Source organism: Conger conger, chromosome 10 (assembly GCF_963514075.1).
Source record: "Conger conger chromosome 10, fConCon1.1, whole genome shotgun sequence".
Lineage (NCBI taxonomy): Eukaryota > Metazoa > Chordata > Actinopteri > Anguilliformes > Congridae > Conger > Conger conger.
In genome coordinates this window covers 41560181-41584201 of record NC_083769.1, presented here as the reverse complement: position 1 = coordinate 41584201, position 24021 = coordinate 41560181, and the positions used below count along the sequence as shown (strand labels likewise).

At 42.3% G+C, this 24021-nt stretch overlaps 2 protein-coding genes across 4 annotated transcripts in view; both read left to right on the top strand.

Moving 5' to 3' along the window:
• Positions 1–2218: 2218 nt before the first annotated feature.
• On the top strand, positions 2219–6288 carry ubiad1 (UbiA prenyltransferase domain containing 1). Its single transcript, XM_061257779.1, has 3 exons — positions 2219–2411; positions 2973–3591; positions 3732–6288. The coding sequence occupies exons 2-3, from the start codon at positions 3036–3038 to the stop codon at positions 4217–4219; spliced, it is 1044 nt and encodes a 347-aa protein (XP_061113763.1). The 5' UTR covers positions 2219–2411; positions 2973–3035; the 3' UTR covers positions 4220–6288.
• Positions 6289–10071: 3783 nt separating this feature from the next.
• mib2 (MIB E3 ubiquitin protein ligase 2) overlaps positions 10072–24021 on the top strand; it is a 74786-nt gene continuing 60836 nt past the window's right edge. Inside the window, exons 1-2 of one of the 3 annotated variants that reach the window (XM_061257862.1) lie at positions 10072–10350; positions 18079–18328. The gene's annotated coding sequence lies outside the window, so the exon portion shown is untranslated. Of the gene's footprint in view, positions 10351–17919; positions 18329–24021 lie in introns of all 3 variants that reach the window. The other 2 variants (XM_061257861.1, XM_061257864.1) reach the window with 2 other exon arrangements.

The window sequence follows — 24021 nt, the reverse complement described above, 5'->3', positions numbered from 1 at the left end:
GCTCTCACACCAGGAAAATCTCATTTGAGCTCATAGGTCTTGATATTACAATCCCTTGGGGGCGACATGGCTCAGGCAGTAAGAGCAGTCATCTGGCAGTCGGAGGGTTGCCGGTTCGATTCCCCGCCCGGGCTGTGTCGAAGTGTCCCTGAGCAAGACACCTAACCCCCAAACGCTCCTGACGAGCGGGTCGGGGCCTTGCATGGCAGCCAATCGCCGTCGGTGTATGAATGGGTGAATGGAGAAGCATCAATTGTACAGCGCTTTGGATAAAGGCGCTATATAAATGCTTGCCATTTACCTTGATAATTGGCATATTTTGATGACTTGAGTGAGGGTAGGGGTAATCACTTCATTTTTAAAAATTATTTAAGCCAGAGGTGCAATAACCAATTACCTTAGTTGTAGTTTTTCGGACAGCTCTCTAAACTATGCTGGTTAACTCCTGTGCTTGAGAACAGTAAAACCTTTAGGATACACCTGCAGTCCGGCTGGAGATGGTACTCAGGCAAATGTCAATATATGATTGAGCTGATTAAATAATTAAGAGCAAAAATCCTGAAACGGATCGGCCCTTGTGCACCCCTGATTTAAGCCCACGACACCTCCAGCGGGCTAACCGGCGCTACCTGGCATCCTAGGTGCACCCCCCTCCGCCTCTACCACCACTACTGCTGGTGGATGGTCATATAGGAGCCCAATTGTTATCCTTCCGCTTCAGCCACCGCCAGTTGCTGCTTCCCTCTGCAGCCTCTGATAATGACTTGATGGCTTGACAGAGCGCCCATCCCTTTCAGCAGCCTGGAAGGTCAAAGCCTCTGCAGCCAACCTCCACCGGGAACACCGGAGTTCTCCAGCCATGTTGTACCGCCTCAGCTGCTATGTCGGTATGCTTCAGCCTCTTATGTTGGTACGATTCACCAACTGCCACTTCCCAAGACAAAGTTAGCTAGTTAGCTCCACGATGAGCAGGGACTTCTGTGAGGTTGACCACAAGATCAGGTCAGGCCTGAGATTGGTTGTGATGATCTCTGGCGGAAAGACAAGCTTCCGATCCAGATCAACCTGCATCTTCCAGTCCTGGGTTGTATCCAGTAGGCTTGACTCTTTTCGTGCAGCTGGCTTCTTCAGGAGTTGTCCTGCTGGTACAAAGACCATGGGTAGAGATAGGCTGTTGGAGTTTCCAGGATGACCACCGGAGGACCTGGTTGTGCCTCCAGGAATACTGGCCTTGGGAAAGACTGGTTTTGCAGGCGGTGAGAGTAAATCCCCACTGGTTTGGTTCTTGGGAGTGGGAAGAAGGTCGTAGGTGTCCTCATTTCTTCTTATTTCTTGTAAACGGCTAACAGTTTCTCCTATAAGCCCACTCTGTGTGACTGTGAACCAGGGCCATTGTCATTTTCAGCTTCAGGCTATGTGTAATCTTGATGCAGAACTACAAAATACATCAGTGATTCTGTCAAACTAGTATACCCCATAGGCTCTTAAGTATCGCTCAAATTTAACATTTTCTTCAGAGCCATCATAGTTACCCAAATTAGTCATCCTACACCACATAATTCAGTCAATTCAGCCACTACATTTATAAATTGGCAATTCAATGAATTAATGTAATTCATGTATAGTTGGAAATGTGAAATAAATACTACACAATGTAAAATTGTAATTAAGAAGGATTCAAATCCATCCACTTCAATGTAAATTATTACATTCTTTACCTTCTAGATTACATCTTGCTTGATTCTTACTTAATTTCTTCATGCAATTGCCTTATTTGATTATAGTTATAATACAATTATGCTTTATTACAAATTCAACATTTGAGTGACTATGTTACTCTGTGTAATAGACCATAAATGAATTATTTAAGCTGACGAATTCCTTTAACCAAGTACATAACTGAGCGTTTGGCAAGTTTATTTTGTTAATATTGACAATGTTGTGAAATAGTACAATACCGCAGTCTTCGATTAAGTAAAAAAAAAAAAAAAAAAGTTGCAAAGAGAACTGAACAGTTCGGAAAAGGCATCTTGGCATCCGGGGAAAGAGAAGACAGACCGGGTGGTCTGACGCGATATGCTATTATATGGCTATTATATTATATTATATTATATTATATTATATTATATGAACAGTTCAGTGGCCGAGAGACGTCACATCACAGTATATTTTGTAATTGGGAGGACAAACTTGAATCGGTAGCATGTTTCCTTCGGGCACAAAAGAGCGTTACACTAAAAAGGGTTGGACAAAATGGCGGCCTTCAGGTGGTGGTTTGTGAAGTCTGATTTGACACGTCCGTAGCTGCGTGACATCAAGGCAAGTCAAGTTGTCACAAAATGGTCATGTGAGAACAAAAAGGATGATATCTCGGTGAATCAGAGAGACCTTTTAGAATAGGACACACGTGGGTAAGTTGAGAATGTTCCTCGTTTAGATATTACCTTGGCAGCTAACTAGTTAGCTAGCACTGAGCCGAGGGGATAATCTCCGATAATCACTTGACTTGTTTGTTAGCTAATGCAGTGTTTGCTAGGAATAGAATATAAATGTTGAATGTTTGAGCAGTATTTTATAAGTTTTCAGTTCCATTTTCACTGAGCTGATTAGCCAGTTATCTATAGATCTATACCTTTAAAGCTTGTCAAGATTTCCGCCTAATTCGATTCGTTTGCAAACTTTAACTCAAGTTAGCCAACTTGCTAGCTTGGTGGCCTATATTGGGGCCAGTAAATCGGGGCTAATCAGCGCCTCCATTTTTAAGTTACACTTAACACAGCACAACATCGGTGCTGCGAAGTACAGCGGTCGTGCAGCGAAGAACCCTTTACCCTCATTCGCTGTGTTGTAATAGTGTTCCACACACTTGATGGATTCCGACTTTTGTGTCAGATGCACTGCCATCCATAAAATTATATATTGTAATGCACCTTAGTCCGTTTGAGACTCGTTTACATGCATTTTCTTGCCAGGTTCACCGCAATTCCCCCTGGGCTGGAGCACTTTGTACTCCTCCAACACATCCCCCCAGGAGGATGGCAGTGGGACAGAAATCAAGCACGGCAGAGACTTGTATATTCGCAGGATCAAACGGGCACAATGGAGCCAGGGAGGATCCTGGTTTGAACGGTCTGGATAAGAGTCACGTTGAGAAATCCTCAGGAATTGCCAGAGTAGCAACAGACATGAAGCACAAATGTGCTGCCTACGTCCTGGCCCTACGTCCATGGAGTTTCAGTGCCTCCCTGACACCTGTGGCACTTGGCAGTGCACTGGCCTACAAGTCAGAGGGGACCGTGGACTTGGTGATTCTGTTGGTTTGTGCCGTGGCTGTACTGGTGGTGCACGGGGCGGGAAACCTGGTGAACACTTACTACGATTTCTCCAAGGGGATTGACCACAAGAAGAGTGATGACAGGACACTGGTGGATCAGATCCTGGAACCCCAGGATGTCGTCATGTTCGGAGCTGTGCTCTACTCCCTTGGGTGCTTGTGTGCGACTCTACTGTATTACCTGTCCACACTGAAGCTGGAGCACCTTGCCCTCATTTACTTTGGGGGGCTCTCCAGCTCGTTTCTTTATACCGGAGGTGAATTTCTGCTGATTTTCCTTTTGCATAGTTGTGCTTCCTCTACTTAATTTCCCTTATGGTCTTGATACACGAATATGGACTTGCAGTACTAGGTGTAACTAATATGTTTTCCACCTTTTTTGTTTTTGCCTTCGCAGGTATCGGGCTGAAATATGTTGCCCTGGGCGACGTAGTAATCCTGATTACCTTCGGCCCCCTCGCGGTCATGTTTGCCCACGCAGTGCAGGTAGGTCACCTCTCGATGCTGCCCCTGGTTTACGCCGTCCCGCTGGCCCTGAACACGGAGGCCATCCTGCACAGCAACAACACGCGAGATATGGACTCGGACAAGCAGGCGGGCATCGTCACGCTGGCCATCCTCATCGGACCCACGCTGTCCTACGTGCTGTTCAACCTCCTGCTCTTCGTCCCGTATGTCCTCTTCTGCATTCTGGCCACGCGCTACACCATCAGCATGGCCCTGCCCCTGCTCACCCTGCCCATGGCGTTCCCTCTGGAGAAGCAGTTTCGCAGCCAGTGCTACTCCAAAATCCCCCAGAAAACCGCAAAACTCAACCTCCTGATGGGACTCTTCTACGTCTTCGGGATAATACTGTCACCGCGAGGCAGCTTGCCGCGCCTGTGAATTCAGCTTGTCAGTGGGGGTTTTTTTTGTCGTCATTGTTCTAGTACAGCAGTGGTTCCCAACCCTGTTCCTGTAAATTCGCATTTCAAGCCTAATTTTGCACACTTGATTCTACTAATTAGCAGCTCAGTGAAATCTCTAATGGTTCTTTTTTCTTTTCTTTTTTTTTTTTTCCCTCAAGGAATTTTTATTGACATTTTCCATCAAAACAAGAAACACAATTAGAACATCCCAAAATCAGATCAAATGACAACAACACAATAATACAGGCTACACACACAAAAAAGTACGGATACAGAGACACACAGTGCCATAAATCTCGAACTGTTGAATGAGCTGTGTTTTAAGGTTGAAGTAAAAACCTACAAGTGGGTAGCTCTCCAGGTACAGAGTTGGGCACCACTGTACTGCAGTAGATCAGATTACATGCATCAGTATATTTATTCAGATTTATTTGTGCAGCTTAAAAATTTAATTTATTGTTTTGTTGAAATTATACATCAGGAAAAATGTAAGTCCTTAATGGTGTTGAACCAATTTTATAGTTACGACATTGTTATAGCTTACGCCATGTTTATCATTGTTTTAACATTGCACCCACAAGATGTAATGTGGTGTCTGAAGTATTAACATAACCCTTTTTAGTGCTAGATTAGCAGACTACTGGTCTTGAGGTTTTTTTTGTTTAACAAGGCAATGTTCGGTGTTCTTTTAGGAAAGATATTATGAATCTTTAAACACACAAATGACTAGTTGACAGGGTTAAAAAGCACCAAAAGGCACTGTCAGAAAAGGTACACTGGCACATGCCAGAATACTATGTACAGGAGCAACAGATTACATGCCAGCAGTATTCAGTGTCTGTTTGGGCTTATCCCTTCATCTAGATACTGTTGTTGAACTGAAGAAAAAAATTGGAGCAATTATTTTAATTGAGCTAGGTAGGGGTCTTGTCTGCATATGACCTTAGCCTGTAAGGAATCTAACTACACTTCAGTCTTGTACAAATAGGGCTTGCCACAAGGGAAGCGACCAATTTAGCTCAACTTTAGTTTAACTTCATAAATACCAGTCTGTGGGTCTTGTACTTTATTTTGTATATCTTTTGCATAATTTACTCTGTTGCATATAAAGGGAGTGGTTCCAATAAGATCAAATTTAAGACCTAAAATAATATTCTTGTCAAATCTAACGATAGGGTAATCACATTTCGTCAGAGGTACATCAGGTGATAGTCACATTTGAATAAAGGTACTTCAGGTTGAATGACTGTGACAAACATTTTCTCAGCTGCACATAAAGGGACTATGAAACTGACATTCCTTGGAACACTTGTGTACCTGTGAAATTGTACAGTGCACAGGAAGCCAGATTTGATTTCATAATCACATCGGTAACAGATTTCAGTTACCTCTTTGCCTGGCTGTTTTGTGATGCAGTAATCGGTCTAAACAAATATTTGCAAGATTTGAACATTTTAAATGGCCATATAATTGTGTGTAGGCTATTCGATCCGTCAGCTTCTCTACATGGCTCATATTTACATCGTGAGCCAGAGTTGTATTTTTCAAAAAATGTAACTGTTTTTATACTGAATGTAACACTTGAAGTTTACTTTGTTCAGATGTCTTTCAAGGAGAATACTGAAAAAGTACAAAATAATACGCCATTCTGTTTTCATAAATGCCATCAGAGCTCTTGGTTTTCCCCCCATTACACCAACTGATCTGTCTGAACCCCCAATCCCTCCCTAAAATAAACTGTTAGTTGTCAAGTTTGTCCAGGAGGTCCTCCGTTAGCTGTGCTGAGAAACTGACTGGCCAGAGTGATTCTGATTCAGGTGCCATATAGTGCCTATTGCTTCGCATTAATTTGTAGGAGGTGTAATGCTTGTGTCGGCCATTACTCATGGGTGAAAGCTACTAGATATGACGAAACATTTTCAGCTTTTTCGTTTGTGTTAGTTCACAACTGTGGCTCTCAAATACATTGTACATTTGTTTTCATCATTTCATAAACCAATGTAATTACATGGTGAAAGTAGGAAATAAACATGCTTAAATGACCAATGTATTTTTTTAATTTTACAAATACATTTTACTCCCATTCATAATCTTTTAAAAAAAAAAATTTTATCAAAATTGAACGGTTTAATTTACTTGCTTATTGATATGTTTGGTACATTTAGGGTTACATGTTTTACCGATTCTGGAGCAAAGGCTTGGATTGTATTTATTTAACATTTAAGTGATTGGAAGAGCTTGATTAAAATAGTGCAAAGTTATCAGACATTGGGCCAGTTTACCAACCAAGGGATTAAACCTTGTCCTAGACAAGAAAAATTCAGTTAAGATATCCATTGAAAAAATATTTTTGTCTAAGACTAGGCTTAATCCATGTCTGAGAAGCCAGCCCATTATGAAAGAACAGAAGCACATGTTTTAAAGAACTTTAATTGGAGAAGATGTTTATATAAATCATTGGTTCCCAAACTTGGTCCAGGGGGGCCCCTGTGTATGCTGGTTTTTGTTCCAACCATAATTGCAATATGAATTTTAACAAGCACTTAATTTTAATTAGGTGCTCCATGTTTCAAGGGATTGAGTAAATCACATTGTCAGAAATAGCTATGCATGCCAGTTCATACTGTGCTGAATTGCAAACAATTACTTAAATATTTTTTTGACCAAATGAGAGGTTCGTCAATATGCTCCTATTTAGGTCATTGTTTCATTCATTAATAATTAACACCACACAGGATGGTTAGTTTTAATTGGCAGGTGTCCACATTTTCACCGATTAGGAGCATATTGATTCAACTCTTAACAATTTGCAATATAGCACAAAAAGCACAATATGAACTTTGGGATTTTATTCTTCGTGGCATGCGTAGCTATATCTGACAATATGGCTTACATAACCCCTCTAAACATGAAGCGCCTACTTAAGACAAATTAACTGCTTGTTAAAATTCAGAGATTTCAATGATGCTTTAAACGAAACCCAGCATACACTGGTATACATAATGTCCTGTATATGGTCGTTGATGCTTGAATATATTAGTTTTGTCATATTTCTCTGGTAAGTCTTGAAAATGTACGTGCATTGTAATGCTCTGTTTTATGTCAGCAGAAGGCGCTATCCTACAAGTTAATGTATAGGGATAACGAAGCGTACTTGTCGCATTTTAGTATGTTCGAGATGTATCCATGATTCTAAAATGACGAGATCATGATGAAATGGTACAAGTAGCTCGATAACGACAAAGATTTTATCGTTTCTATGACATTGCTAAAAATATGAAATATTCAGGAGATTTGTTTTAACCGCAACGGTCTTGTTGACTGATAGCCTAGTCTCCACAGATTACACTAACATCCAGCTGATACTCGTGCTACGGGAGGAAATGAAGCAAACTAGATTACATACATTTTGAGTGGCAAATGTGTAATTCGCCGGTTACACATGCTAACTGGCTCATATGATCCATGTAGCTGAATTTGAATCAATTTCTGTATAGCTGTGTAACTACTGTAATTAGGTTAAATCTGACGGACACGGGAATGAATGTAAGAGCTGTCCACATACACTGTTACTTAACCTTTCAAAATATACCTTAGCACATGAAGCAAGTAATGGAGCTAGTCCATACCATCAAAGAATGGTCGTTGCAGTACGACTCGCTCACAGTGCTTTTCTTAGTTATTGGCGTTTTTCGACACCTCTTGCTGAATGTCGAAATAGGCTATTAACCTGGTCTTGGTATTTAGACGTACAGCTACAAACATTGCGGCGAAGCACGAGAAAAAAAACAGATACAGGCCTACGGCACTTGCTCATACCCACCCACCCATAATTGATTAAATGAGCAGTAGTTCACACGCTTGCTCTACTTACATGTGTTCGTCACGCATTTTCCTTGTTATACTGCCTGCAACAGGAATTTAAACCGACAAGATCAATTTTATTAGTATTGAACAATATTAAACATTCTATTGTAAAAATGTAACGACGAACTACCTGAAGGACTTGTCAATAGCTGCACAGTCAGTTATCTGTAAGCCATACAAATGGATAGCTTTCAGTGGAGCAAACTAACAGCACTGACATCATCTTTACAAAAATGCCCCACTGCACGTTGTCTTTATAACTGTGTTCCCTGTACAGGTTCTGCCAGTATCACTCGCAAATTCAGGGCACCCAGCCGGAAATGACAGAACATCAATGACATTTCTTCAATATTGTGCTATAATCAACCACGACCTAGTTTGAAAGCTCATTTTTAATCTCAACTTTCAGAAAAAGTGTGCTAATCCAACTATGGGTTGGCATGCATTTAAATGACTGAAAGTAAAAACGCACTGAGTTTGTTGACAAAACACTTTTAATATCATAGTTGCAATAAGTTTCGATAAGTGTGGAAAACAGGTGCATACAGTAGCTCTGGTTGCGGGCTGGTCTGCATGCTGGTTTTTATTCCAACCAATTCCCTTATTTTTCACTTTCTGACAGCTTTATACACTATGCTTGTTCACCCTCTGTACTTGAGAACAGTCTGCAACTGTAGCTGGTGCTTATGCAAATGTCAGATCAAGATATGATTGAGCTAAGTAAATAATTAAGAGCAGGAGTTGGCACAAAATGCACCCCCTAGTATAAAGAAAGAAATGGCATTTCAAATGTCTCAATCAATATCGTAACCAACTAGGAAAAGAACGATGCCATCACGCTGAACCGCTTAATGAGAGTAGATTAGTGCATTATACCAACAACTAAGTATACTTGATGAAAAGAAATGGTTTGCACACAGAAATGCACTCTGCAAAATATAGTATATTTTCATTTATAACCAGTTATTGAAAGTGGCAGGGGAACAAAACACAAGCCGTTTTGGCCCGTATGTAACCATTATGGTAACCAGTATGGTAACCATTCATGGCTCACTCGTGACCACTGCTGAGTTGGGTGCCTGTTATTTGACTGCACCAGCTACAAAATAATATGATAAAATGGGAGGTGGGAAAAGTAGTACAGTAGCTGGTTTTAGACAATGTGAGTGAAAGTGTAGGGCCCTTCCAAATTGCTAAACAGTGTTGCAGAGATGGAATGGTCAACAGCTGGGATTTGGAAAATTGGGAGGAGAAAGTGTTGTTGCTTTGGGCTAACACTGGGAATCACTGATTTAAAGCAAGATTCCTCCCTGTTATTATTCCAGTATGCTCACCAGTAATCCATTAAGAGCAATCTGTACAGAAAAATAAAAGTATTTTAGCACGTTTATGAATTCAGTCAAGTGGGAGCCAGGAGTTTGATTAATAGATTCATATATTTTGTAATGTCTGCCAAATCTCAGGAAGTGCAAATAATACATTTTCGATATTTGAATGCCAGGGAAGTGGTTACCGTCAGTCGTAAATTTGGTGTGTCATAACAAGAAACAAGCTTTAAGATGTTATCTTGACCCGAAATCAGTAGTAGAGAATGTGGCTTCATCTTGTGTTTTCTCGTGACTCAGTGATTTCATCATATTTAGGTGTGGACAGCAAAGTGTTTGTCGTTTCAGTCTAGTTAATGTTAATTGCATCTACGTCAGTTAGGGGGTTTCGTGAAAATTCAAACCTCTCTCATCACCAGAAAATCACCCACAAGCCAACTTACAATATATAGTTATGCTTTGCTTGAAAAAACTGGTCTGTGTAAATGTAATTTCCTGGCCACTCAATTCTGCATGTCGTTTGTTGGAGTGAAATACGCCCGTAGACAAATCATGTGTCAAATGTAGCAACCTGTTTTTTAGAGAACGCGCAATTTCAGAAAGTACGTGCAACACCACACCAACGTCATGACGTACATATGCCTACTAGTATATTGTCTTTTTCATACACGTGCTTGTGAATGTGTGTAACTAACTAACTTATTGGTTCGTTGAAAATATGTGTGACTGATTTGTATAGGGAGTTCACGTTATGTACCTATCTTGCTTGGTAGATTGCGAGCCAACTGGTTCTCCATACACACACTGCCCAATAACTTCCGCCTGAACCGCCACTGCAGAGAAAGCTGTTGATCTAATGTTATGATCACCGGCATGGAATTAAAAGTCAGTGTACGTTAAGGATCTTCCCAACAAGGTTAGTTATATTCTGCTATTTAAAAAAAAATATATATACAATGGTTTGTGCGATTGTTAAATTAAACGTGGATGTGTAGCTGTAATATAGCTAGCGCTACTAATCTGCTCCAAGTAGCTACTGACTGATGATAGCTAGACTAGCTAAACAAATGTTGGTGGTAGCTCGCTAATTACCTTGGTATTTTTGTTGCCACAGTGCGTAAATGTTGCTGTCAGGCTAATTAGCCAGCCGACCTACGTAGCTGGTGGGCTATGTTTTTTGCTGTAGTGAAATCAGTGCATTAACGATAGCAAGTGAGGTAGCCGAACGTTTTGTAGCTAGCTAACGTTACTCATCCGCTATTTGCTTAGACTAACACCTGGGGAACGTTAACTAGCTAGCTATTTGTTCTAGCTAGTTATTGTGCTAGCAAAATCACATAACGCCATCTCACCAACGTCAGCTGGTCACTCAGACAGAGCTCAATTTGGACAAGTTGGTTAGCTATCGTCCGCCGCATAAATAAATAATCGCCTTCTCTGTGATGTCAAGATTGTGATGGCTAGATTATGAAAAATAGTAACGTTCGGCTAATGCTGGCTAGCTACCTAACGTTACTGTCGTGCTGTAGTAACGTCGTTACTGTAAACTAGCTAACGTTAAAATACCAAAAAAAAAAAAAAACTCGATAGCGAAATATGTGTTTCTCCCAAATGGGAATAAAATGATTACACGTTTTTATGCATTATTTAGGAAGCAAGCCAACATTTGAAAATCCACGTTTGTTGTGAACAATTAGCTACTATTATTGGTGCTCAAACGAATAAGGCAACAGATCACATCTAGACGCAGCGAATACTGTATCACACATGGCGAACTAGATCTTTCACAAATGCCTGGTAAAAAAACAAATCCAGCGGAAGGGGTTATGTATTATCTTCGGGTTGTCTTACTACAACAACACCAGTTTATCACGAGAATATAAGTACATCATATTTGGTTAAACAGTGAACATGTTGTCTATACAAACGACTTATCAAGGCCTACGCTTTCCATCAAAGTTACCAAATAGCTAGCTACTGATTGAAAATACGTTCGGTGATAGTGTTTTTCTGTTTGACCTGGTTGTCATGAGAGTGGGTGTGAGAAGTTACTCGTTTTGGGTTTCCCATTGCCTCATCTTAACATAACAGCAACAAAACAACTAGCAGAAATGTAAAATGTACCCCTCAAAATGTTTACTTGGCCTCGACAAAATGCCTAAGTGCTGTGATAGTAAGCATTAGTGATAAGAGTACAGCCATTGCTGAAGTTATTAACGTATACTGTTATATGTGTGTTTATGTAGGCCTGTGTACTAATGATTCTGCTTGAAAACATGCAATCATGTTGATCTTGACTGGCTTATTCATGGTATTTTATCTGGAAAAATCTGTGCACATAATGTGGGAAAAGAATGTCCCATTGCCTCTTATACATTTCTTTCCAGTAAGAGTTAAATCCTCAGATTGTACCCTCTTTCTTTCTTACAAAAGAAGCACTGTGTTCTCTGTCTCATGAGCGCATCAAAACATGAAAGGGTAGTCTCCTATGTGCAGTAGTTGCAGGGAAGTATTTTTCTATCGCAGAATAATCTAGGCTAACTGATATTTTCTGACTGATCTCTGTTTTCAAGTGTAAAAAAATCTCATCAAATTCATCTTAAAACCTAAGGCTTCTGTAGGCTTGGATTTACACCTCTGCTTAATTACTTTGCTTTAGTGCAGCTTTGTAGTTTCCTTCCATGGGAGGAATTGTTTTTGATGCACACTAGTGATTTCTTCAGGAATACATATAGCTCCTTTGGAAGAACTGCTCCCTTTGGCTCACATAACTGGTGGTGAAAATGCATGCAAATATTGTGTTGGCTCATATCCGGTGCTGAAGCAGGAGTTGCATTTTAGCAGTTCCTCTGAAATGTAATTTGCATGGTTGTGGTAGAGGAATGCTTTGCATGTAAAGTTATTAATTCACACGTGGAAGCATCCAGTGGCTGTCACCTAGGGCGAGGGTCGGGGTGGGGGGTGGGGGGGTTGAATCAGTATACTGGAAGAACTGGAAGATATGCAGTGGGAGCCTGTGGTATGGAGACTGGGTAGAAATGCTAGAAGGAGTGGAATAACTCAACATGAGTGATGAGAGCCGCACACTTTAACGTGTGTGTGATTCTCGCAGGTCCTCATTATTATAGGCCTTCAGGGTGTGGCGCTCGCTATAATGCGTGACTGGGTCAGTGCAGCCCGTGTCGTTTTTACCATCATGCAGCTCATGTCGGGGAACGTGAGTGCATAGTTTTCAGAGCTGCGAAGTGTCCCACTTCTGTTAGTGTGTTCTTCGTTTACCTTTATTTGGCAACCGTTTTGAAATGGTCATTTGGAACAATCAAAAAAATGTATCTGTGTGGTGATCCCATGGTCACTGTTAAGTCCATTCCTAAAAATCGCTGAGCTTTGCCTGCAGATGTCTGTCCTGTGAGGCCGTGGTGGGCATGTATTAGAAAACGTGTAAGGCAAAATGAGCCAGTGCATACAGTAGCTTATTCTATTGGATGGAAAAATAGCATTGTGGAGGTTGGCTTCATGGCCCCAGGTGCGTTCAGCTACAATGGCAATTATCATTTCGCTGTTGAGTGTTGCGGCCAGCTAACGTAAACTCGCCGTTTTCAGAATACCAAGTTGGCTCACTATGTTTCGATCAGTGCAACTATCATGAAGAATAATAAATAAAAAAAAATTACTTCCAGATCAACTTTGGTTTTTCTGTGTGTGTGTGTGTGTGTAACGTATAATTCCTTCCGTTTTCATAAAAAACGAACTTTCACCCATTTCAGCGTACAGTGACATGGCAATAGTGCTCCACTGTGAGATTGTGGTGGGGAAGCTGTTGCTCACGAGAAACTAGAAACCGGGCAGGCTTATACGGCGGTGTTCGGACCATCGTGAGCTAGTTAACATGGTCTTCCATTGGTAGTTTTACTAATTCACCAATCAAAGTGTTTTAGTGTCTCGGATATTCAATAAGCAACCATGATCATAAACCTCATTCCTCAGGAGAAAAACTACCGTTGAACGGATTTTAACTTCTGGTGGAAGCAGCTACTGTCCTGTGTTCTGTTTGGGAACACAGTGAGTTTACGTTAATGGTTGAGTGAAAAATATGTGATGGACAGCTTGCCAACATAGAGGTGAGCGTAGAGCAGGGGTCTCCAACCCTGGTCCTGGAGAGCTACAGGGTCTGCTGGTTTTCATTGTTACTCTGCACTTAACTGTAATCTACTGCTCTAATTGATTAATTAACTCACCTCACCTGGTTACCTGGGTCTCAGCAGGATGCTGATTTTAAGGCGAAAACACAAACCAGCAGACCCAGTAGCTCTCCGGGACCAGGGTTGGAGAGCCCTGGCGTAGAGGCTGATATGGCTGATGTGTTGGCCTTGCGTTATTATCTGTATGTCCAAAAGCTAAATGTCAAAGATATGTGTAGTGGACAGCAGCCATCTTCTTGACAATGTTGTCAAGCCAACACTACACGCAAAAGTAGTGTCCTGTTGTCTGCAATAACAAGAACCGAACTGTCTTTCAGAGTGCTGCCACCTGGGCAAATTCTGCCAGCTCAGTAGGTTTCATAGGTAGCGCATTTCCTGTGCGGTACAGGTTAGGGTTTTGCATAAAAGGTCCCTTTCACTGGCATCAAAGTTAAGATGCTTTTATGAAGCATTTGCATTTATTGATAATGCATTTTACGCCTACGCATTGTGACCTTATGTAGCCTCCATTGCGTCAAGCTCACTTTGAATGACCTTCTCTGTCACTGCTGATCTGGTCAAATAACGATGGACATTCTACACTCTGATTAAGGTAACAGTACAGTGTGTGATTTTATTTTCAACACTCTCCAATGTCATGTGTTTTTAGTAAAAAGGTATTTTGTTTGCTGTCTAAGCCCATTAAAAGAAATTCAAAGTTAGTGAATGGATGCTTATAATTCATGATTACATTTCAATTTACTGTCTAACCTGCTATGGTCTTGCCTTTCTTCATTTATGTTAGTCAGTGCCATTGTGACCAATTGGCGGGTCCCTCTTTTTTTGCATGGCACTGAGCCAGTGTGTGCATCATCCCGATAACACGTCTACGCTCCAAGCATCAGAGCAATACCTAGAGGACCTGTGATTTTGCAGATCAGGAAAAAAAAAACGTTTAAAATCATCGCTCGAAACCTAAAAGTGTATTGGATTCAGTTGAAGCGCAGTGTGGCGAAGTTAAATTGAGCTAACTTAATCAACTCTGCAAGGAAGTGAAAGACTTGCTGCCCCCGGATGAAGGTGAGGGTTTATCTTGCCTCCTTTGCAGTGATCGCATGGACTGCGGTTGAATATATGTACATGCATTTTGAAGCAAGTTGCTTCTAGAGCAGGGCTTCCCAAACCTGTTCCTGGGGACCCACTGTCCAGCAGGTTTTAATTACAGCCCTAACGAAGCACACTTCATTCAACGGCTAGAGATGTCATTAAGCTGCTAATTTGTAGAATCAGGGTTGGAACGAGAACCTACAGGGCGGCAGAGCTCCAGTAACAGGGTTGGGCAGTCCTCTTCGAGAATCGTAAAGCTTTATGACTCGTACTGACATAGGTATGTGACTAGATGAATTGCTAGTGGAACAACAGTTCATCGGATAATGACTTGTCACCAGGCGGTTTTCCTCCCAGGTTTTTAGTTGATACGGTTGTTAGTTATGGCCTCAAGGTTAGTAATCCAGGTGGATTTATCAGGCCTATGTCTTTCCCAGCCTGATATGCTTGGCGTTATTAATGTTTATGATGTTACTGATTTAACACGGTTACACGCCATATACTAGTTTCTTATCTCCTCAATTACTTTTGAAGTGGTTTAACCTTTTCTTATCTCATCTTTATACCTTCATTGTGGGTATAAAATGTACATTCTGTTAGTTTACAGAAAGCCAAATGTTCTGTAATTAAAAACCTGAGATTTGGTACAGAATGAGGGTTTCGTAAAAATTCAGGAAATCTTGGAGCTGCAAAAGCTGCTATATTGTTATCTCAATTTTGTTTTTTACGAAACTGCAGTGTCATGAATAATACATCAATTGTATACAGCAGGAGCTTGCAAAAAATATCCAGAGAGCCCCCCCCCCTTTTTTTTTGTGAAAACCTCAGCAGTCTATCTGCACCAGAAGAGATGAATAACAGGTTTGATTCACTACTTGCCGTTTTGGGCAGAGGTTGTGTTTGCAGTTGCCTTTTGTTTTTAGTGTGAGTGTCTTGGGACCATATTGTTCCCATCTTTGAGAAGCATTACATGACTGAGCCCTTTCATTTTTTTGGTGTGGAACTGGAGGTTTTTAACAAAAGGCAACGTGTTTAAAGTGGGCATCAGCAAACCGAACAACGCCTTGCACCGTTTATCCGATCCCAAGTTGTCCCTGCTTAGGGGTAAATGGTAATGGTAAATGGTTGGAATTTATATAGTTCCTTTATCCAAAGCACTGACAATTGATGCTTCTCATACACACACTCACACCCCAATGGCGATTGGCTGCCATGCAAGTCACTGACAGGCTCAGGGACTTTGTTGTGTGGAACTGGAATTTTTTTTACCAAAAGCAACGTGTTTGAAGCGGGCGTCAGCAAACCTGACGACGCCTTTTCCTCTTCTGTCGTTTCGGATGATTTCCGCGGTCTCCTCAGACCGTTTATCTGATCCCGAGTGGGCCCTGCGTGGGGGTAGCGTCCCTTTTGAAATGTGAAAACGGTTCTGCTGAACTGTCTCTGCGGGCTGTGGGTTTGGATTGATAGCAGTGAAGACGGGCTTTGGCAGCCAGTATCATGGCCCAGGAGTCAAGGCACTGCACCTACACCCCGAAAATTGAAGCCGCCATTTCCCTTAGCCTGTGTCACTCTCTTTCCTCGTTTTTGGCTGATGTTCCCACCCTTTTTCTTGTTATTCAGGACTTTTGGAAGGGTAAAGTAGAAAAGGCCCTTCGCCGGAATATGAATCTGAACCTCCGCACAGCAGATCACTGACCTGAATATCAAACACAATCTTTGCCCTTTTACACTATGGCTATAGTATGGCTATAGTATCGCTAGTCTGGGAGATTTCTTTTTTTTTTTTTTTTTTTTTTTTTCAACAATAACCAGAAATTTCTCAGGATCACACACTGGAACCTGGGAGGTGCTCTCTGTGCTGTAGGCTTTAGGAGTATTTTAGGTATTTGCAGGTCTTTATACATAGGCTTTCTCATACTCCTGGGTTCACAGAGCCCCCTTTTTTTTTTCTTTTTTCTTTTGCTTTGTTCTGTGTTCAGTGCTTAACCTTTGACGATGACCATGAGGACTGTGAGAAACAAATGAATAAAATCTCAGATTAGTCCTTCTGAAGGGACTTGGTGTTTCAGCTTGGCCGTTTGTTGATACGGTTGACCTTGGTGAACAACAAGGCGGTCTTTGTATTTGGAAACATGACTGCGATGCGAGCGCTTTGGTTTTTGAGACTCTGCCGCCTCTCGGGCTGTTAGAACTTTCTGTTGTTGTGTTGTGAACGTGCTGCTGCACGTGTGCCCGTGTGTGTTTGCGCTCGTGTTTTTGGCCAGGACACGCAGACCGTGGCTCTGGCCGTCGGTGGAGTGTGGCGGGAGTTTCGCGGCTGGCTGCTCGCAAAACAGGGAGTGCTGTGGCCACGCCCCTCCCAGCTGGGCCCAGATTTACTCCTGCATCTCGGCGACAGACTCAGGAACTGATATCTCTTTCTCCCTTTCTCCCTATCTCTCTCTCTCTCTCTTTCTTTCTCCCTATCTCTCTCCCTTTCTCTCCCTATCCCTCCTTCTCTCTCTCCCGATCCATCTTTTTCCCACTCTCTCTATCTATCCCTCTCTCTCCCTATCCATCCATCTATCTCTCTCTCTCTCTCTCTCTCTCTCTCTCTCTCTCTCTCCCTCTCCCCTTCCTTCCCCTCTCTCTGAGCGTGTGAGTCTCCAGGGGGGTTTAGAGTGAAGAACGGAGTCATGGCAGGTGCTGATTTATCACCAGCACTCAGCCCCTCCCCTTCAGCTCCTGCTCTCTTGAGGCCCCCCCCTCCCCAATTATACACCCCCCCACCCAGACACACACACACACACACACACACACACTCTCTTAGAACCAACCCCCTCCCCTGCCCCTGTTTTGCACAACACAGATATGTCTGCTCCTGTCTTCTGTTTCCCAGCACACGCGGAGGTGTCCCTGGGTAAGGAGAGGAAAGCAGTCCAGCGCAGTGCGTTCTGTGTGTGTGTGCGCGCGTGTGTGTGCGTGCGCGTGTGTGTGCGCGTGTGTGTGTGTGTGTGTGTGTGTGTGTGTGTGTGTGCATTCGCCGCGTGTGTGTGTCACTGGGGTTTGCCAGGGACAGAAATAGCAGCAGGAACAGCAAAGACAGAATCCGTCAGCCTGTGTGTGTGTGTGTGTGTGTGTGTGTGTGTGTGTGTGCGTGCGCGCGTGTGCGTGTGACGACCTGAACGCGCCGTTTCCACTCTCCTTGTCCTTCTCAGATAATCCCTCCTGACGAGGCGCACAATGGGCTAAGCACCCACCGCATCCTCCAGCGTTGAAGCCGCTCCCTCCCCCTGCCGTCTCCCGTTTTTTTTTTATTTTTAATTTCCCTTTTATTTTGTTTTTATTTTTCTAAATGGCCGACGACGTTTCCACAGAAGACGGCGGCGTGCTCGGCTCGACCTGCTGGCCCCGGCTCCTCCGGCGCTGATTAATCCGGCCCCGGGACGCGGCGCGTTCTGTTCCTCCGCTCGATTGGGGAAAGGGCTCGCGCCCCCCCCCAGGACGGCCCCCGTCGCCGGCGTTGCCGCTGCAGCTGGGGCTGGCGTTGCTGCTGCTCAGCATCGCGCCGTCTCCTCCCCGCTCACTGCCGCCAACGCTGCGCGCCGGCCCCGCTTGTTCCAACAGGTAAACGGGCAAACTGTGGCACCTTAAACGGAGAGGTAGCGTGACAGCCCAGGTTATTTTATTCATTATTTATGTATATATATATATATTTTTTTTTGATATTTGCAGGAGCGGTTTATTTGAAATGGGCTTTCTGCTAAATGTATGGTGTTTATCCATATTTATAAAGGCTTGCATTGCTAGCATGTTTCTGCGTGAGTTCATTGCCTGCTGTGTTGTTGTGCGGTAGCAGCCGGTGCTGTCTTTCGGGTGCAGGACAGCATCGCGCTGCACAGAGGCTACAGCTGTTGCGATTACGCCGCCTTTATAAAAAGTGAATGGTCCAGTCAAAACAAAGGACGTTTCGTTTTTTTCCCCTCATATTACCACAAGGTTTTCTGAGTCATGATGAGTAGAGTATTTGCTATGTGAAGAATGCCTTTCATAAATGCAACATGCGTCAACGTTGTACATTTCCTTATTAGAGTGTCCTGTATAGTAGTAGTGTAGGACTCCCAGAGTCATTGCTCTGTAGTTGGTCAGTATTCGAGAGCACAGACCAAATCATTTTTACCAGAGGTAGAGAAATATCTCAAAATCATTTCTTTGAGTTAAACTAGGGAAGCAGACTAGCACTTTGTATTTTCTTGATTAAAAAGAAGGGTAATCTTAAAACGTCTGAGAGAATCCAGGTAAGCAAGTTAAAGCACAGTGTATCATCATAAGATATCTGTTAGCCTATCTTATGTTACATGTGGAAGATTCACCACAATAGGATTTGAATGTACGTTTTTACTGAGTTCATACTGATCATCGCAAAGATTCTTAAAACATGAAGATATCTTCAGATAAACTTTCTGTATTTTTCGTATACTGCTAAACTAACCAGATGTCGAAGCAGAAAAAAAGGCTATGTACAATTGTGATGCAGTATGGCTACCTAATTAGCTGTCGGATCTAAGTGAAATACAAGCTTAGACGGTGATTTTGTATTTGATAGTCCCAGATGTGGCTGCAAACCAGCTGTTCCCTTGGACCGGTCATTAGCTCTTCTACCCTGGGTTAGGAAAGTAAAATCCAGAAGACAAACTCGCCTTCAAGGAGGAGTGTTTCCAATCACCCGGGTCATAGTTGAATGAGTCTTAGAACATGCTCACTTGGCATCAGAGCAGGCCAACTGTGAAGAAGCCCTCGTTCATTCTCACGGCACAAAGCACTTCCAGAACATTCTTTTTGCTGATTGCTGACATGCCATCTTATTTACATATTGTTATGAACGGGAGTGCCATATCGATTTTCGGTGTATTGGCTGGCTTCCCAATTTATTGCACTGTCAACAACTTTTAACTTAAGCATTTTTTTCCCCCCAGCATGAATCATTAACGTACAGGTAGTCACTGTTATATGGGGCGTACTCAAAGCTCTTCTTGATTGCTACTTATTTTAATTTTCAAGATGTACTCGTAATGCAGCACAGATTGAGAAGTGCAAATCCTCAGTGTCTGACTTGTAGTTTGCTGTGGAGTATGTTTCATTAGTATCAGTAAATAAGGAAAGACCTTACTGCTGTATGTACAAAAAGTCCATTATAATGGTGGAATCACATGCTGGGTATATAAAGTATGTACCTTCTGGATGCAAGGTAATTTGTTTGCAGTTATAGCTGTTTTATCTTGTTTTGGGTACCCCAATTGCTTCAAATGCATTTAACCAACTTATAACTGATGTGGTCCTGTATCATGAATACATTTTCACATGATTTCTTCTTGTCAAATTGGGTTTTCCCCCATCTTTTGTTTATGATCCTGGACAGGTTGGTTAGGGGCTATGATTTCACCCCTAAACACAGTCACAGAAGCTGTGCCTTAACCTTTTTGCTGTAAATCTATTTTTTAAAAGCTGGCATCTCGGCTTGAAAGGATCACGCTAGTGAGTGCTGGTGCTAATACTCTTATCTTAAAACACCAACAAACTCATAGGTAGGCTGCTGGTAGGGGGTTTCTCATGGGTGGGCCTAAGTGCAAAACTTTGACCCGCTTCAGATGACATAACTTAAGCATACAGTCTAGTGTTTGCCCACTTACTCTCAGATAAATGTACTGAGTGCTTGAATATAGTTTGTAGTTTTTGTTGATGACGTTAGTGAATGGGTCCAAGTTTTGGGGTCGGTTTCACAGACACAGATTAAGCCTCTTCCTGGACTAAAGTGAGATTGTCCATTCGAAATTGTATTTAGTCTAGGACTAGGCTTAATCGGTGTCTGTGAGACAGGCCCTTTGTCTTTTATTTGAAATCTCAGGAAGTAACTGTGGGGTCAATATTTAAGGCAACATCCCCTTTTAATACGAGATTAAACACTTAAACGAATCGTTTCTTACTTGTATGGGTTTTCATATGGTTATATGAAAAGCATGTGATATTAATTTTGCATGTAGGCCAGAATTTCTTGCTGAAAAAAGAGCAGAGCTCCATGTCTGGGCCCATGTAGCTAGTTAGCCATTGTGTAGAATCTGAGAATCAGCTCTGTTCTTGCTAGCTTGAGGGTAGATGGTTAACATTGGTACGGCTATTTGGCTAAAGAAGGAAATACTGTATAAGTTGGTTGGCTATTTGCATTTATCAATGCATATCACATTTGCATCTGTGGGATTCTAATAACATTCTACATCAATAACTGGATAACACATACATGTTACAGCACAACTAGTAGGCTTCCTACTCATGCAATACACATCCTGAAATTGAACAGAGAGAACTCATTTCATTATATGTGTTCATACATCATATATGTGTTTAATTTGTTAAAATTGAGCATTGATACCAAGGAATTAAGCAGATAATGTACATTTCCTGTCTCATGTTACAGTTTCCGATAAGTTCTAGGGACTTTTATGGCTTCATATGTGTTTACAAGACGCAGCCTGAAGTGGCCCCAATGGTTTTGTTGGTTATAAGCTGGTGGTTATTACATCAATTGTTTATTAATCTTTTAATGAGTAGGTATAGTGTAAATTGGTATCGTTGTTCTTAAAATATGTGGTTGGCCAATTAATATGGGCAAGGAATTGGGTACTTTATACGTATAAATACATTCCTCACATATAAAGTGCATTTATCCCATTAAGCCGTACAGTACGGAACAAAACTCTTTAGTTCCTTAAACTAAATAACTGGCAGGCTTGAATACATGGAAGTAAAGTCCTTGAGCCACGTCCTCCTGTCAAAAAGAGCAAAACGTACTTGTTCCTAAACAAAGAGCAAAGTTCACACGCAGGCAAACAGGACAGACCTGCTGTGGCAGTTTAATTCACCCGCGGACCAGTGTAGTGGCACTTGTGTTCTGGGGCGGTCCCACTGAACATCATATTTTGGAAGCCGGAAAGTACGAGACGAGGAAGAACCGCCTCTGGTAAAGATGCCACGTGGCCTGAAATTTATGGGTAATGCGTTTAATCTTTTCAGTGCATCTGTCTGTGTGTGAGCACTGAGCGTGTGCCCGTTCAGTGAGAAGTAGTTTACCCTACTTCATATGTGATGCCGCGTTGGGTACACAGCTAGACTGCTGACGTTTATTAATTCATTCTCAAAATCAGAGGTCTAATAGATTAACGGTTTCAATTAGGCTGTGGCTACATTATTTATTGCAACACCTAACTCTTTGCTTCGACGAAAGTAATCGAAAAGAGGTTATTCTTAGATCTTACTTTTAAAGGTACGAATTAAATTTGAAAGTAAAGTGAAAATATCTGTAGAGTATGTGGTGGGAAATTAGCGCATTCGCCTGTTTTGTTTTTGTCTGCATCTGGCTAACCGACGTGTTTGAGATGAGCTCTAACACTAACCTCGGCGTTAACTTTTTTTTTTTCCCTTTTCTTTTTTTTTTCTTACAAAAATGTTTTTGCCCAATATTTCCGATAGTTAAATTTCAGGTTTTCTTGCGTGTTGTTTAGGTATTATCCTACTGCAAAATCGACATTAAAGCCCAACTCAGTTTCTCTATAAAGGCAGCTTTTTGAGTCAGAACAACTTGAATAACATTTACTGTGCAAACAACAATTTTGTTACGTTACAGGTCCTTGTATTTGCTTCTTCGTTAACCATGCTGAGCCAAGGCCTTTAACCGACTGTAGGTTACTCACACAGCATGGCTTGTTCTGATATTTTCAGTGCTCAGTGAGCACTTTATTCGGTATTTATTAGACTTATTTTTCAGACTTATTCAGTCTTCTGCTGCTGTAGGCTGTCCACTCAGGTTTTACATGTTGTGTGTTCAGAGATGCTCTTCTGCATACCACTGTTGTAATTTGCGTTACTGTCACCATCCTGTCAACTTCGACCAGTCTGGCCCAGCAGTGCCTGAGCTACTCAAACCCCACCCTGTCTGGCACCAACAATCATTCCACGGTCTAAGTCACTTAGATCACATTTCTTCTCCATTCTGTCATTTGGTCTGAAAAACAGCTGAACCCCTTGACCACGCCTGCATGCTTTTAAGCATTTAGTTGCTGCCACATGATTGGCTGATTCAATATTTGCATTAACAAGCTACCTAATAAAGTGGTCACTGAGTGTATATCTGGGTGTTTTCTAAAGGAGTTTACTACAGTTGGTTACATATTGCTTCAGGAAACAGCAACTCCTCACCTGTGAATTGAACCTTTTGGCTCCACGTTAACTTCCTCACTACCATGCCATACTATATTAGATAGATGTAGGGGTGTGTGTCTCACACACATACACACACACACACACACACTCACACACAGCATTGACAGTCTTAGTTTGAACAAGGGAGGTCTCATGAAATCAGAAGAATCAATCAATCAAACACTCACTGGTACATCTCTAAACCTGGACATTTCTTCTTTTTTCTTTTTTTTGTATCTGTAAACTGCAATTCCCTGCTGGATTCTGCTGAAGTTGGGTCCAGCCACCCTCCTGTTGTCAGTTTCCATGGGTACCTAGCAACCAGAAGCAGATCAGGAAATGTTGCTGCCGGTTACCACAGGGGCTTCTTGTGAGCACTGCTTTTGCGCAAGAAACCAAGATGTACTACTACAGAGCTTTTATGCTCGAAAATGTTTGATGTATTTATGAAATACATAACAAGTATTTTAACTGCCGATGCATTTCGTACCTGAGTGACATTTGAGACGTGGCAGACCTACAGTACGCCATTAGTCAAACTGAATTCTCCGTACTTTGCAGCTGACGTTACGGTATTTTGCAGATGCTATGATCCAGACCACTTGCACCGATTACAGTCCTATATACAATATCAATTATACAGCAGATATACAGTGCAGGAGTTCTGGCGACAGGGCTTGGTCTCAGGTGCTGCAGCAGTGTCCCAGTGGGGTCGAACTCACAACCTTTGAGCCGTCAAAAGCCATTAATTAATACACCGTCACTCTGGTTCAAAATGCTATGATTAAAAAAATAACTAAACTGTGTGTTCCCCCATGCGCCAGTTTCCCAACCTTCCAGGGCTCCGCCCCCTTATTTTGTCTCTTCCTTCCACATGTGTGGGGGGCGACAGTGCTGGATTCACTAGGGAGGCCCTCTGCGGTGTCCCTCCCTCCCTCTCTCTCTTCCTCTCCTCTCTCTCGCTCTCTCCCTCTCCTCTCCTCTCCTCTCTCGCTCTCTCCCTCTCCTCTCTCTCCTCTCTCTCGCTCTCTCTCTTCTTCTCCTCTCCCTCTCCTCTCCTCTCCTCT

Excerpts from the sequence above, each read along its gene's own strand:
- ubiad1 (XM_061257779.1), top strand. The coding sequence starts at position 3,036 with ATGGCAGTGGGACAGAAATCAAGCACGGCAGAGACTTGTATATTCGCA. Across the intron at positions 3,592-3,731 it reads CTCGTTTCTTTATACCGGAG|GTATCGGGCTGAAATATGTT; the intron begins GTGAATTTCTGC and ends TTGCCTTCGCAG.